General features: G+C 39.2%; 3 protein-coding genes and 1 pseudogene across 6 annotated transcripts in view; all 4 read left to right on the forward strand.

The window, feature by feature from the left end:
• Window positions 1–3,773, forward strand: part of LOC104822018 (beta-glucosidase 40) — a 4,640-nt gene extending 867 nt beyond the window's left edge. Inside the window, exons 3-13 of the mRNA XM_010553089.2 lie at window positions 173–298; window positions 379–454; window positions 896–967; window positions 1,121–1,208; window positions 1,675–1,930; window positions 2,313–2,428; window positions 2,516–2,739; window positions 2,853–2,884; window positions 2,986–3,088; window positions 3,205–3,313; window positions 3,463–3,773. Of these exons, the coding sequence (XP_010551391.1) occupies window positions 173–298; window positions 379–454; window positions 896–967; window positions 1,121–1,208; window positions 1,675–1,930; window positions 2,313–2,428; window positions 2,516–2,739; window positions 2,853–2,884; window positions 2,986–3,088; window positions 3,205–3,313; window positions 3,463–3,646 (1,386 nt within the window). The 3' untranslated portion in view covers window positions 3,647–3,773. The remainder of the gene's footprint in view (window positions 1–172; window positions 299–378; window positions 455–895; window positions 968–1,120; window positions 1,209–1,674; window positions 1,931–2,312; window positions 2,429–2,515; window positions 2,740–2,852; window positions 2,885–2,985; window positions 3,089–3,204; window positions 3,314–3,462) is intronic.
• Window positions 3,774–4,391: 618 nt separating this feature from the next.
• On the forward strand, window positions 4,392–6,732 carry LOC104822019 (UDP-glucose 6-dehydrogenase 1). The gene is made up of 2 exons (XM_010553090.1): window positions 4,392–4,516; window positions 5,089–6,732. Exon 2 carries the CDS (start codon window positions 5,104–5,106, stop codon window positions 6,547–6,549), a length of 1,446 nt encoding a protein of 481 aa, XP_010551392.1. The 5' UTR covers window positions 4,392–4,516; window positions 5,089–5,103; the 3' UTR covers window positions 6,550–6,732.
• An 805-nt stretch (window positions 6,733–7,537) lies between these two features.
• Window positions 7,538–10,665, forward strand: LOC104822020. Of its 4 annotated transcripts, XM_010553092.1 has the most exons (4): window positions 7,538–7,848; window positions 8,195–8,233; window positions 8,497–8,648; window positions 8,760–10,665. In XM_010553092.1, exons 3-4 carry the CDS (start codon window positions 8,504–8,506, stop codon window positions 10,148–10,150), a joined length of 1,536 nt encoding a protein of 511 aa, XP_010551394.1. In that variant the 5' UTR covers window positions 7,538–7,848; window positions 8,195–8,233; window positions 8,497–8,503; the 3' UTR covers window positions 10,151–10,665. The 4 variants fall into 4 exon arrangements, with proteins under 4 accessions (XP_010551394.1, XP_010551393.1, XP_010551395.1 ...); XM_010553091.1 differs by having other exon boundaries at window positions 7,538–8,233; XM_010553093.1 differs by having other exon boundaries at window positions 7,538–8,233; window positions 8,763–10,665.
• Window positions 10,666–11,352: 687 nt separating this feature from the next.
• Window positions 11,353–12,953, forward strand: part of LOC104822022 — a 2,321-nt pseudogene continuing 720 nt past the window's right edge.

Here is a 12,953-nt window from a genome sequence, read left to right on the forward strand (position 1 = left end):
AATCTCCCCCCCCCCCCCATGTGCGTTCGAGGTCTCCACCGATTATTGTCATTATTATTGTTTGTTTGTCTTCGTATCATAATTTTAATTATTGAATAAGAGCAATGATAATACTAACAATATAAATGAAAATTATTGGACCGACCGTTTAATTATATGCTAAATATTGCAGTACGAGGGAGCGGTGAAGGAAGACGGGAGAGGCCCCTCGGTGTGGGATACATTTTCTCACGCTTTCGGTAAAATCGTTGACTCTAGCAACGCCGATGTTGCCGTTGACCAGTACCATCGTTACGAGGTTACAAAAAAAAATATTATTATACCGTTACAAAAATCAAAATTATAAAATTTTCATTTTTTTTCATAAAATGTTGGCAGGAAGACGTGCAACTTATGAAAAATATGGGCATGGATGCTTATAGATTCTCGATTTCATGGTCCCGGATTTTCCCAAGTACGTTATCGATTTAATTTAATTTAGATTTAACCGATAATCAATTGAATATAGGTAGATGGATCCATTATAGCGGGAATTTAATTCCGACCTGATCCAAATCGAATCCGGACCGAACAAAATGTTCGATTCTAATTTGGTATATTTTTATAGAACCGAATAAATTGTCCTTGAATCGAATCGTACAAATATCAATACCGAACCAAAATCTGAATTATCCACCGTAGATATTATGGTTCGGTATTTATTTGGTTTTTATATAACGACATCGTTCTGAACCTGCATTAAAACCGAACCGAGTTGAAGCGATTAATATTTGGTTCTAGTTTGGTATAATTTTTATAAAATCCGAAAATATCGTTCCTGAACCGAACCACGAACCGAAATTCGAGACATGCACCATTGATCACATATTATGTGATGGTATTCTAATTTATGTAGATGGTACGGGGCAAATAAATCAAGCTGGAATTGATCACTACAACAAGCTCATCAACGCGTTACTTGCTAAAGGTAAGTCCAACATTGTTAGATGACTTTCTAAACATATTATTGTATAAACATTTAAATCCAAGTTTTCATACATTATATGATATTATTTATTTATTTATTCTTTAGTATATGGTAACAACACATGAAAACATTGCATGTAAAAACTTATTGTAGGGATCCAACCGTACGTGACGTTGTACCATTGGGATCTGCCTCAAGCCCTTGAAGACCGATACAATGGTTGGCTGAGTCCCCAAATCATGTAAGCAAAAAAAAAAAACATAAGAAATAATTTCATTATAAAAATATCAAAATAATTTTATATATTTCATTCATATGTAATGTACTAACATATATCGTACGTGGAAAACCCTAGGTTAAATTTCTAAATGGTATGATAGCATATACAGTGTTGTGTTTTCTAAAACCATATAAGATATATAAGATATTTTTTTGTATTTCATCAATGTACGTATTTATAGACATAATGAAACACCTTAGGTTAAATTCTAAGCACTATGATAATATATGACGTGTTTTCAATCCATTGTAAAACGATTTCAGGCTCTACCATATACGATGTACATCAGAAACATTTGTATTTCATCAATATACAACCGTACTTATTATAGATATAATACACGAAAACCATAGGTTTTAAATTATAATTACATTGTGATAGCATATATATATATATCGTTATAGTTGTTTTCAATGTTCATTTGTAGAAACGATTTCGCTATATATGCCGAGGTGTGTTTCAAGAATTTCGGAGACAGAGTGAAGCACTGGATAACGTTCAACGAGCCGCATAATTTTGCCATACAGGGCTACGACGTGGGCTTACAAGCTCCCGGCCGATGTTCTATCCTCCTCAAGCTCTTTTGCCGGGTCGGAAACTCTTCTACCGAGCCTTACATCGTCGCACACAATGTTCTTCTCTCTCACGCCACCGTCTCTGATATCTATAGGAAGAAATATAAGGTACGTACATATATATACCGAAACTTCGATGCAATGTTCATCGTCCACATCATTCGAAGAACCGGTTATGTGTATAAATTGAAATTTTAACTGTTCTGTGGTAATGAGAGTGAATATCTTTTGGATAATTGCTTGAAAGAAATTGATATGATCAATCTTGTACAGAAAATATAGAGCTCTAGCAAGGGTTATTGGTAGTACAAATAGTTTCCACGTTCTTTGCATGCATGCATTCATGAAATGGATGTTCTTGCATGCAAGTTGCAACTACTCTGTCTCGTTTTTATACCATATGATAACCATATCGAATATTCACATTCTAATTCTAAATCTGCATATATAAGATATTGAAATATCGACCGATATGATGCCATATATATAGGGAAATCAAGGGGGATCGCTAGGAATAGCGTTGGATGTTGTGTGGTACGAACCTGAAACAAACACAACAGAAGACATTGAAGCAGCACAGAGAGCTCAAGACTTTCAGCTTGGCTGGTAAATTTAGAAACTCTTCCTATGTCTTAACATATATATATGTATGTATGTACGTAATGATTGGCTTCTGTTACATATGTAACTTAGGTTCCTTGATCCTTTGATGTTTGGAGACTACCCTAATTCGATGAGAACAAGAGTTGGTAAGAGATTGCCAAAGTTTACGCAATCTCAGACCGATCTCTTGAAGGGTTCGCTCGATTTCGTCGGGATTAATCATTACACTACTAATTATGCGAGGAACAACAAGACTAATCTCATCGGTACTCTCCTTAATGACGCCATTGCAGATTCTGGAACATCCACTGGACGTAAGTACATACATAACTACAAAAGTGTGTATATATACTTGTAGTTTTTCTCTTGAGTCGTACGTATGATGACATAGATACTGTTTGTTTATGTCGGATTATCGTGAAATCAGCGCTGAAAGGACTGCAACCGATCGGAGATCGGGTAAGATTATGATGTTAAGTTCTCTTATATGTTGAATCTATTGTGTTTTCGTGAATCTATATATGTTATATATGTATATATATGTATGGACATTTTGGCAGGCAAATTCGATATGGTTATACATAGTACCTCGAGGGATGAGAAGCTTGATGAATTACATCAAACAGAGATACGGGAATCCTCTGGTGATCATCACAGAAAATGGTAGATAATGCATGCATGCATGCATGTCTACGTAAACATACGTTGAGATATTTGTTTTGATTATATATATATATATATATATATATATATACATATATATGTTCTTGCTTTTTCAGGAATGGACGATCCAAATAGTATACTGATATCGAGAGAAAATGCCCTCAAGGACGAGAAGAGGATTAAATACCATCATGATTACCTCTCTAGCCTACAAGCCGCCATTAAGTATATATTACATTGGCTCTTTATATATAAATGATATATATACATAACTAATCCATATTATATTACAATTATTCTATACATGAAATGATGATTGTAATTTGTAATATTCTTTTTGTATGGTTACACAAAATTGAAAATGGTTTTTGTAGGGAGGATGGGTGCAATGTGAGAGGGTACTTCGCGTGGTCGTTATTGGACAACTGGGAATGGGCCGCTGGTTACACTTCACGATTCGGTCTCTATTTTGTGGACTATAACGACAACCTCAAACGTTACCCTAAACATTCCGTTCATTGGTTCACCACCTTCTTGAATTCTTCTTCTTCTTCTTGAAAATCGTGGTCTCAACTATTGTATTTACTCTCTGACTTTTCCCACACACATATATATATATATATATATATATATATATATATATATATGTATGTATGTATCTTTTGGCTATCATATCGGATGTGTTATTTACATTATTTTATAAAAAGTACAAATGTTAATGTACTATATGTGTATATTTTATTATAGAACTTGTCGTAATTTAATTTCAATCCATAACCAAATAAAAAGCAAGCGCGTGCGCACGCACACACATATGTCTTTTTTTTTATAATCCGCAAGTTCACCGGACCTTTAGTCCGACTACATCTCTCAGAGGATCGAGGAAGTTCAGATGAATACCCCTCCCACGCTTGGGTTTGAACCCAGGATGAGAGCATGCTTTACATGTTCTCTCATCACTAGGCCACTCAAACTTGGATCACTCAAACTTGGATCACATATGTCCTTTTGATTTACGCTATTTCTCATATTTTGGTACGATCAACCTGAATTATGTGATTGTTACCTAACGTTTAATGGAAGGCGTAAGTTACGGGTTTCTTACAAATCTTTTATTAATCAATTTTACACGCAAAAAACGAATTATAAAAAGGAAAAGAAATTAATTAAAAGCACATGGCAATTTTATTTAATTAAAATAAACGAGTGGCGGTTAGATGTGTAGATTTTTAGTTAGTTGAAGTTGGTGGTATATATTCCCAAGACATGTTCCGACACCACCTCAGTCTTCGGCGTAAGAATCTCTCTCTCTCTCTCCTTCTCCTTCATAAGACCTCTCCTTCTTCCCTCTCTCTCTCTGTTTCTCTCCGTCTCTGTCTCTCCATCTTCTACTCCCTCGTTCAATTTGTAACTAACAAGACCCAGAAGGTAAATTTCTCGTCTTTGGCTTTCTTGTCGTTCCTCTTACAATTTCGCTATACTCAATCATGTTGAATTCCAGTTCTCGCGGTCTTTTGTTTCCAATTGATCAATGTTTCTGCGGTGTTACGGGTTTTTTTTTTCCAAGTGCGAGACTGGGTATTGTTCGTTGTATATAATTTGCGGTTGTTTACACTTGGATCGATCATGCTCTGTTTTTTGCCCGAGATCTTACTGCCAAGGAAATTATAGTTTCCAGTTTGATAATCTAGAATCTTATGTATCCGAACACGCAAGGTGTTTGATTTAATGTCTCACTGAGGTCTTTCCATCTTGACGGTTTGATCATCCAAAATTTCCTCGATCCATTTTCATATCTGCGTGAAATAGAACGTTAGCGTCACTAGTTAACGACAGTTGTCATCGATCAATCTGATGGTCAAATGGATTATTCGGGTCGTCCAGATCGAGTTATCGGCGATTCCCATGTCTGTTTACGTTTAAGGTTGTTGTCTTGCAATGTTCGTTGAACTTTGGTTTTGTCTCTTGTTCGACATCATCCTGGTTTTGTCCCCTTTCAGGAAACCAAAAAAAAAATGGTGAAGATATGCTGCATCGGCGCTGGCTACGTTGGCGGACCAACCATGGCCGTGATAGCTCATAAGTGCCCCGATATCGAAGTAGTCGTAGTGGACATCTCCGAGCCAAGAATCAGTGCCTGGAACAGCGACCACCTCCCGATCTACGAGCCCGGTCTCGATGACGTGGTGAAGAAATGCAAAGGCAAGAACCTCTTCTTCAGCACAGAAGTGGAGAAACATGTCTCCGAGGCAGATATCGTGTTTGTCTCCGTCAATACTCCGACCAAAACACAAGGTCTCGGAGCAGGAAAAGCCGCCGATCTCACTTACTGGGAGAGTGCTGCTCGTATGATTGCTGATGTCTCGAAATCCAGCAAAATCGTCGTCGAGAAATCCACGGTCCCCGTGAAAACAGCCGAGGCGATTGAGAAGATCTTGACCCACAACAGCAAAGGCATAAACTTTCAGATCCTCTCAAACCCGGAATTTCTCGCCGAGGGAACTGCTATCGAGGATCTTTTTAACCCGGACCGTGTCCTGATCGGTGGAAGGGATACACCAGAAGGGCACAAGGCCATCGAGGCATTGAAAGAGGTTTATGCTCATTGGGTTCCCGTGGAACGGATCATTTGCACCAACCTCTGGTCAGCCGAGCTCTCCAAGCTTGCGGCCAATGCATTCTTGGCCCAGAGGATCTCGTCTGTCAACGCCATGTCAGCGCTGTGCGAGGCAACAGGTGCTGATGTTACACAAGTGTCACATGCTGTCGGTAAGGACACGAGAATCGGACCCAAGTTCTTGAACGCCAGTGTCGGTTTTGGTGGCTCTTGTTTCCAAAAGGATATCCTGAATCTTGTCTATATCTGCGAGTGCAACGGCTTGCCAGAGGTGGCTAACTACTGGAAGCAAGTCATAAAGGTGAACGATTACCAGAAGATCCGTTTCGCGAACCGGGTCGTGTCCTCGATGTTCAACACCGTCTCCGGAAAGAAGATCGCCATCCTGGGGTTTGCGTTCAAGAAAGACACTGGCGACACCAGAGAGACACCCGCCATTGATGTCTGCAACAGCTTAGTTGCCGACAGGGCCAAGCTGAGCATTTACGATCCTCAGGTTTCGGAAGAACAGATCAAGAAAGATCTCAGTATGGCCAAGTTCGATTGGGATCATCCTGTTCATCTTCAGCACACGAACCGCGACGCAATCTCAGAACAAGTCACCGTAATCTCAGATGCTTACGAGGCAACGAAAGATGCTCATGGAATCTGTGTCTTAACCGAGTGGGACGAGTTCAAATCGTTGGATTTTCAGAAGATCTTCGACAATATGCAGAAACCCGCGTTCGTGTTCGATGGCAGGAACATTGTGGACGTGCAGACGTTGAGGAAGATCGGCTTTATCGTCTATTCGATCGGTAAGCCACTGGATTCATGGCTCAAGGACATGCCTGCAGTTGCTTAAAAGGCTTTACAAGATGTTTCCGACATCGAGCTATTTATCATGTCCTTCCGTATATTTTTTGTGTATTATCTGAATTTTGAAGTGTCTGAATGCCCTTTTCAGCTGGAAGAGTGTATCTGATTTTGTTCATTTGTTTTGTTTTCTTTTCGGTAATAAACGCATACAAATGCATGCATCGGATTACATGTTCTTATTTTGGATCCACTTATATATATTTTTATAATTGACAACCCCACAACAAAAGAATGAAATGTTACGATTAAATCATATGACAAGAACTCTAAAATAACTTTTGTTGTAAAAAAAACTTACCTTTTCAATTTTGACAAAAAACACTAAACTTTTAATTTTGTCAAATAAACATTAAATTTTTTAAATTTTCAAAAAAAAACTTAACTCTTTTACGATTATTAAAATAAACAAATGAGCTGACATGACATAAAAAGATACAAACACGTCAAATTATTGTCGTTTTTTTTACAATTATACATAGTTCATATATTTTTTTGAATCATTTAAAAAGTTTAGTATTTTTTGACAATCGCATAAAAATTAATATATTTTTTTGGATCATTTAAAAAGTTTAGTGTTTTTTAAACTCATTTAAAAAGTTTAATATTTCTTTGATAATAACAAAAATTCGGTGTTTTTCTGTTAAAATTGTAAAGTTTGTTTTTTATATTTTTTCTTTATTAATATATATATAAGAACCTAATCCATATGTATTTAGTTTTGATGTATCTAAGTAAAAGATCGGAAACGTTTTGTCCAATCCATGAAGAATCGTTGATGCGTGACAAAAGCTTAAACTGAATTGGCGATATTGTTGTGCAGGTTTGGGTTTAAATGATAAATACAAAATTAGGGGAGAAAGTATATGAAAATAAAATTAAAGGACTATAACCGAAATTTACTGATCTTAAATTTGAGGTGCAGCAAATTTAAAGGGTCTTCGACTCTTGGAATCCGGGTCAAACCGAATTGGTGTTATTGGGCCGTTTGGTAAAAAAAAAAAAGACAGAAAAAACACACCATCCCTTCCTCGATATTATCCCCTTTCGTGTTCTTCCCCAATTTTTCATCGTATTCGATTTTTTTTTGTTTCCCTCAGGAATTCTTGGTATTAATCCTCGAATTTGTCCTTTGGTTTTTTCAATTCTCTTTTTTCTCTCTCGATTGATACCAAATTTTTGTATATTTTGTCTGTCGAAGGGAAATCTAGGGTTAGGGTTATCGGTCCCCTTAGATCTGCGTAATCCCCCCGATTGATCGTTCTTCTCGGCTCCTACTTTGAATTCGGTATATATCCTTCTTTGTTTTGGTGTCAATTTCATGTTTTCCGTCCCCGATTGAGTTCTAGGGTTCCTAGTTTTTCGATCTATATTAGGGTTCGTCAGATCTGTAAATTCGTAGAGGGCTTTCTCTTATTCTGACAGTTTTTTGCCGATTCGTCCCCTTGCAACACTTGATTTTTCGAATTTTTCTGTAAATCGAAATCTAGGGTTAGGGTTTCGTGCGATTTGGGATTTTTCGATTTTGGTCGAAGCAAATTGGGGAAATCGCTTAAGAACCTCCTTCTCGTGTCCTATTTGATCGTATTTCAGTCCTTATAGTGATATTCCTGTTTGGCTTCCCCTTGGTGCAGTTGTCCTGAAGCTGAGCTCAAGCTTGTCCCTTGAGAAAGGTAAATATTGTGCTTGTTAACTAGATATTATTGCATTGTAGGATAGTTATGTTCCAATGGATGTATTTCTACTTTTCATTTTTATGTGCATATGCGTTCTCTGGCTTAGTCTGGTTTTGTAAGGTTACTAACTATGTGTTTAGTGTGAGGAACTCTTCTATGCGTTTCTGTCCACATTTGCATGTTATTGTTTCTACGTTTGCTACTCGTTTTACTTTTTATTCCTTAGAGTTAATGTGTGAGTTTTGTTGTCCGAATTGCAGATTGAAGATGGGTTTCAAACGCCCTTTTGACGATGAGGAGTCTCTGGGACTTCCTTTGAAGCATTCGAGACAGCTTGACTATAGCAATAAGACGACTCAATTTGATGAAGTTGTTCCTCTCTCCTCTGTTCTCCAGAAACCTGCTGTAGCGGGTAAATATAGACTGTAATTATGAATTGTTTATGGGTTTTAATGTTATTGTTAAAGGGTTAAACTTCCAAATGTGATTTGCCTTTCTCACTTCAATTACTTTTATGGGACAGTAGAGAATGAGGGGAATCTTTGTAATTCCCAAAGTGGTGAATCATCTGATGATGAAACCCTTGGTGAAGAGCTGAATTCTGTTGGCTCAGGTCTTGGCATGGGTGCTGCTTGTACATGGGTCACAAAAAGTCCTGGTGAAGAATATACAACTCAATCATCTCTTCCTCAAAGATATTTTGAGCTTGATATACCCCCAAGAGTGTTTGCTCCTGTTGGGGATGTGTATACTTTCCTCTTGGATCAGCCCCCGAGAAAACAAGTTCCTCTTGGACCAGACCATCAAGCTGATACTCCTGAATGGGAAGGCGATGCTATGGACGAGAAGCCAGTAGATGGCTTGGGCATGTTAGCTCGAAACCAGGTTGTCGAACACACAGATGGCCAGAAGTTGACTGGAACGTGCATCATTCCCATGCTGCCGGCTTCAAGCATACCAGTACATGAGGATGTCAAAGTGGGAGAAGGCAGAAAACAATGTGTATGCCCGGACAGGGGATCTTTCAGGTGTGTGCGTCTTCATATCAAAGAAGCAAGAGAAGAAACGATAAATATGATTGGATACGAGAAATTCCAAGACTTGGGTTTAAGTGAAATGGGAGAAGAAGTTGTGCGGAACTGGAGTGAGGAGGATGAACAACTTTTTCATGAGGTTGTTTATTCCAATCCTGTATCAATGGGTCGGAACTTTTGGAAGCACTTAGCAGCCGCATTTCCGTCACGGACAAAGAGTGAGATTGTTAGCTACTATTTCAACGTTTTTGTCCTCAGGCGGAGGGCTACCCAGAACAGAATACAGAAATTAGACGTTGATAGTGATGACGATGAGTGGCATGGAGGATACGGGAGCTCTTTCGGGATCCGATACTTCGAAGAGGATGATGAGGAAGACTCTGATATCGAGTCCCCTCTTCGTCAAGAAACTGAGAGTATCTATCGACAAGAGGATGAAGACGAGGAAAGTGATAGTGATGATGAGGTTGATGTTGGTAATGGACATGGCATCATGCCATCTGATGATAACAAGCCCGTGGATAAGAGCTCAGGGGACGGATTAAATGTCGAAGATGACTCGTGCACATCCTTTGAGGATCCGCAAAACATAGCAAACTCCCATCCGAACAACGGGAACAGCCTCGGGGATAACCAGAAGCAGCTCGACGGGGGTAACGATACAGTGAGTCGGGACTATTTATTCGAGTCGTGCAATGCTAAAGTTTGGGATGGAAGATTCTCGGACGTTCCGAAGAAGAGTGCGGAACTCTTACCGACGCGGAGCATCATCGAGGAGATATTTGGTAAGAGTGCTCTGGACGAGAAGAGCAACAACAGTAACACAGAGAAGAAAGTGAAAGGAGAAAACATCAAAGGGCACAACTTTGCAGAATCCTAGGATTATAGATAATGGGGTTTGGTCTTTCGTTTTTCTTTTTTTGCTATTAATGTAGAGAGACGTTCACCCAAAATGGCGAGGGATCCTTTTTGAGATTGTGAAAGCATTTCTCAGTTGTGGGATCTTTGCAGGTTGAAGTGTGAATGGAGAATTCTTCCCTTTTTTTCCTTGGGGGACCCTCAAGGGGAAAGATGGCAGATTACCCAGAATCTCTCTCTCTCTCTCTCTCTCTCTCTCTCTCTCTCTCTCTCTCTCTTGCTTGAGAAGGACTTGCGATTCGATCTTGGATCCTTCATTTCTTTGCGGAAATGGAAGTTGGAAGGTGAATTCCGCCTTTGCCTTGAGAAGCAAGCATTTGGTTGTGGGGGAAGTCTAATGGCTTTATTTTTATTTTTCCTTTCTTTTAGTTTTTTTTATTTATTTATTTTGGACCTGTGGCTTCAGTTTCAGCCAAAACTTGTAAAAAAAAAAAAGAAAGAAAAATATTCAGAGTGAAGGTCTAATCGTTGGGTCGATTTCTCATATTCGTTGTTGATATCATCACTAGATGTAAACCTTTAACAGAATCATTCGTTTTTGCTCGAGAACTGAAAAAAAAGGTATGTATGTATGTATGTATGTATGTATGTATGTATGTATGTATGTATGTATGTATGTATGTATGTATGGTTGTTTTGTGTAATGTAATGATGAGGGAGAGAAAAGGGGGTTAAGAGAGAGATGAAGAAATGGTCGAAACAGCAAAAACAAACCCTCATAATATTCCGAGCCAAAGCTCATTGCTTTAGAATAGGGGAATATGTGAACCAATTTCATTCTCTCTCTCTCTCTCTCTCTCTCTCTCTCTCTGTCGACAGTTTCTCTCTCTCTCTCTCTCTGTGACATTAACTGAAACAAAGCAAAAGACAAAGTTTAAAGGCCGTGTTTGGACGTTGAGCAGTTTCTATCTGTTTGGTCCCATGGTTTTCACCCATTGCCCGAAAGCAACCAGATCTGATCATCATCACTACCGCAATAAAAAAGGCAATTAAAAATCGTATCTTTATTTTACCATATGGGAGTTATGTATATTGGATTTTGTGATTAAATTAGAGGGTTAATTAAGGGATTTACATTGAGAAAGGGGGTAATGCGGGTCAAAGGAAAAAAAAAAAGATCTTGACCGTCCATAAGTCCAAACACACAGAGGGTTTCTCTCGCTAAGTGAACACGTGTTCCTCTGCCCTTTGTTCCCTTTCTCATTTCTTTTTGTTTCTTTGCATGGAATTCTCCTCACACACCCGAGAGAGAGAGAGGGAGAGAGACTCTGTGTGCGTTGGGAGAGAGAGAGCAGAGAGGAACAAAAAATGCGGCTGCGCTTTGATTACTGGTCTTAGGAACCCATCTCTCCTCCGAAGTTTTTGGTTCTAATTTTCGCCAACAGAATAAAAAAAATCTCCGAACTTTTGATATTGGGAATTTTCAAAGTCTTTTTTTTTTTTTTACTCTCTTGGTTTTTGTTTTCCTTTAGCTTGGAGGTCGGATCTTGCACTTAGCACAGAACAACTGTCACATCCTAAATCTGATCGCTTTGAAAGCAACAAGCTTTCTGCTTGATCTCTCTCTCTCTCTCTCTCTCTCTCTCCTGCGAATTGGGTGTTTGGTTTTAGCATTGAGTTGAAGGTTTCAGGTAACTAAGAGAAATGGGTTCTCTATTATCTTTCTTCATTCTTCATCGTGTTTGGTGCTGTGTTTTTTTTTTCTTATTGTCAGGAATCCGCTTTTGATTCTGTTTGCTTCCTGTTTGATCATTTGTCTGATATAATAGATCGACCGATCAGATGGAACAGAACAAAGAGAGGAACTTTGAGTGCAAGTTCTGTTCCAAGAGATTCCCTTGTGGGAAATCACTTGGAGGCCACATACGAACTCATATGCACGAGAATTCAGTCGATTCAGACGAGGATGAAGCCGAAAAGCTCAAAATCTGTGACAATGGTGGCCAATCTAGTTATGGTCTGAGGGAAAACCCTAAGAAGAACAAGAGATTCTCGGATCAAACTGAGATGATCGCTTTGCAACAGCAACAGCAGCAGCTTCTTCTGTGTAAAGAGTGTGGCAAAGGGTTCAGTTCTCTGAAAGCTCTTTGCGGTCACATGGCTTGCCATTCCGACAGGGAGAAAGCGGTGATGGACAGTCAGTCTGATACAGAGACATCCTCGGCTCCGATTAGGAGGAGATCCAAGAGGGTGATGAAACACAGCAAGGGTTTTGCCGTAGGCAACGTTATTCAGTCCAGTTCAGCCTCTTTCGCTAATGGCAACTCCTCTTCTGCTTCTGAGATCGAGCAAGAGCAGGAAGAACTTGCGTTGTGCTTGATGCTGTTGTCGAGGGATTCCGGTTTCAAGAAAGTTCATAACCTGGTGAACTCAGTGGGCGAGTCATCGGATAACAACTCAGTGATTCTGGAGACAAAGTCCTCTTCAGGAGAATTGAAGATTGTCGACGTGAAGAATGTTGGAGAGTTCTGCTGTAACAATGCTGACGGGACGATGGCCAAGACCCAGCTGAAATCTGGCAAGGACAATGGTTTTCTTCTCTATGATTCTGATAATTCTGATTCAGGGTACTTCAGAAATGGGCCAAAGAAGGTAGATTCAGACATTTCCGTTGACGGGTTTCTCAGAAACACTGGATTCAACAAGGCTGTGATGGAATATGGATCCGGGGGATCCAGCAAACAGGACAAGAACTCGAACAGGTTGAGGAATGCTACCGAGTTCAGGCAAGAACCCTACAAAGAGGGAGGATCAGGCCGCTCTTC

The sequence above is a fragment of the Tarenaya hassleriana genome, unplaced genomic scaffold (assembly GCF_000463585.1).
Source record: "Tarenaya hassleriana unplaced genomic scaffold, ASM46358v1 Cleome35, whole genome shotgun sequence".
Taxonomy (NCBI): domain Eukaryota; kingdom Viridiplantae; phylum Streptophyta; class Magnoliopsida; order Brassicales; family Cleomaceae; genus Tarenaya; species Tarenaya hassleriana.

Coding starts and splice junctions, on each gene's coding strand:
- LOC104822020 (XM_010553091.1), top strand. CDS start 8,504: ATGGGTTTCAAACGCCCTTTTGACGATGAGGAGTCTCTGGGACTTCCT. Junction 8,649..8,759: donor CCAGAAACCTGCTGTAGCGG/GTAAATATAGAC, acceptor TTTATGGGACAG/TAGAGAATGAGGGGAATCTT.
- LOC104822019 (XM_010553090.1), top strand. CDS start 5,104: ATGGTGAAGATATGCTGCATCGGCGCTGGCTACGTTGGCGGACCAACC.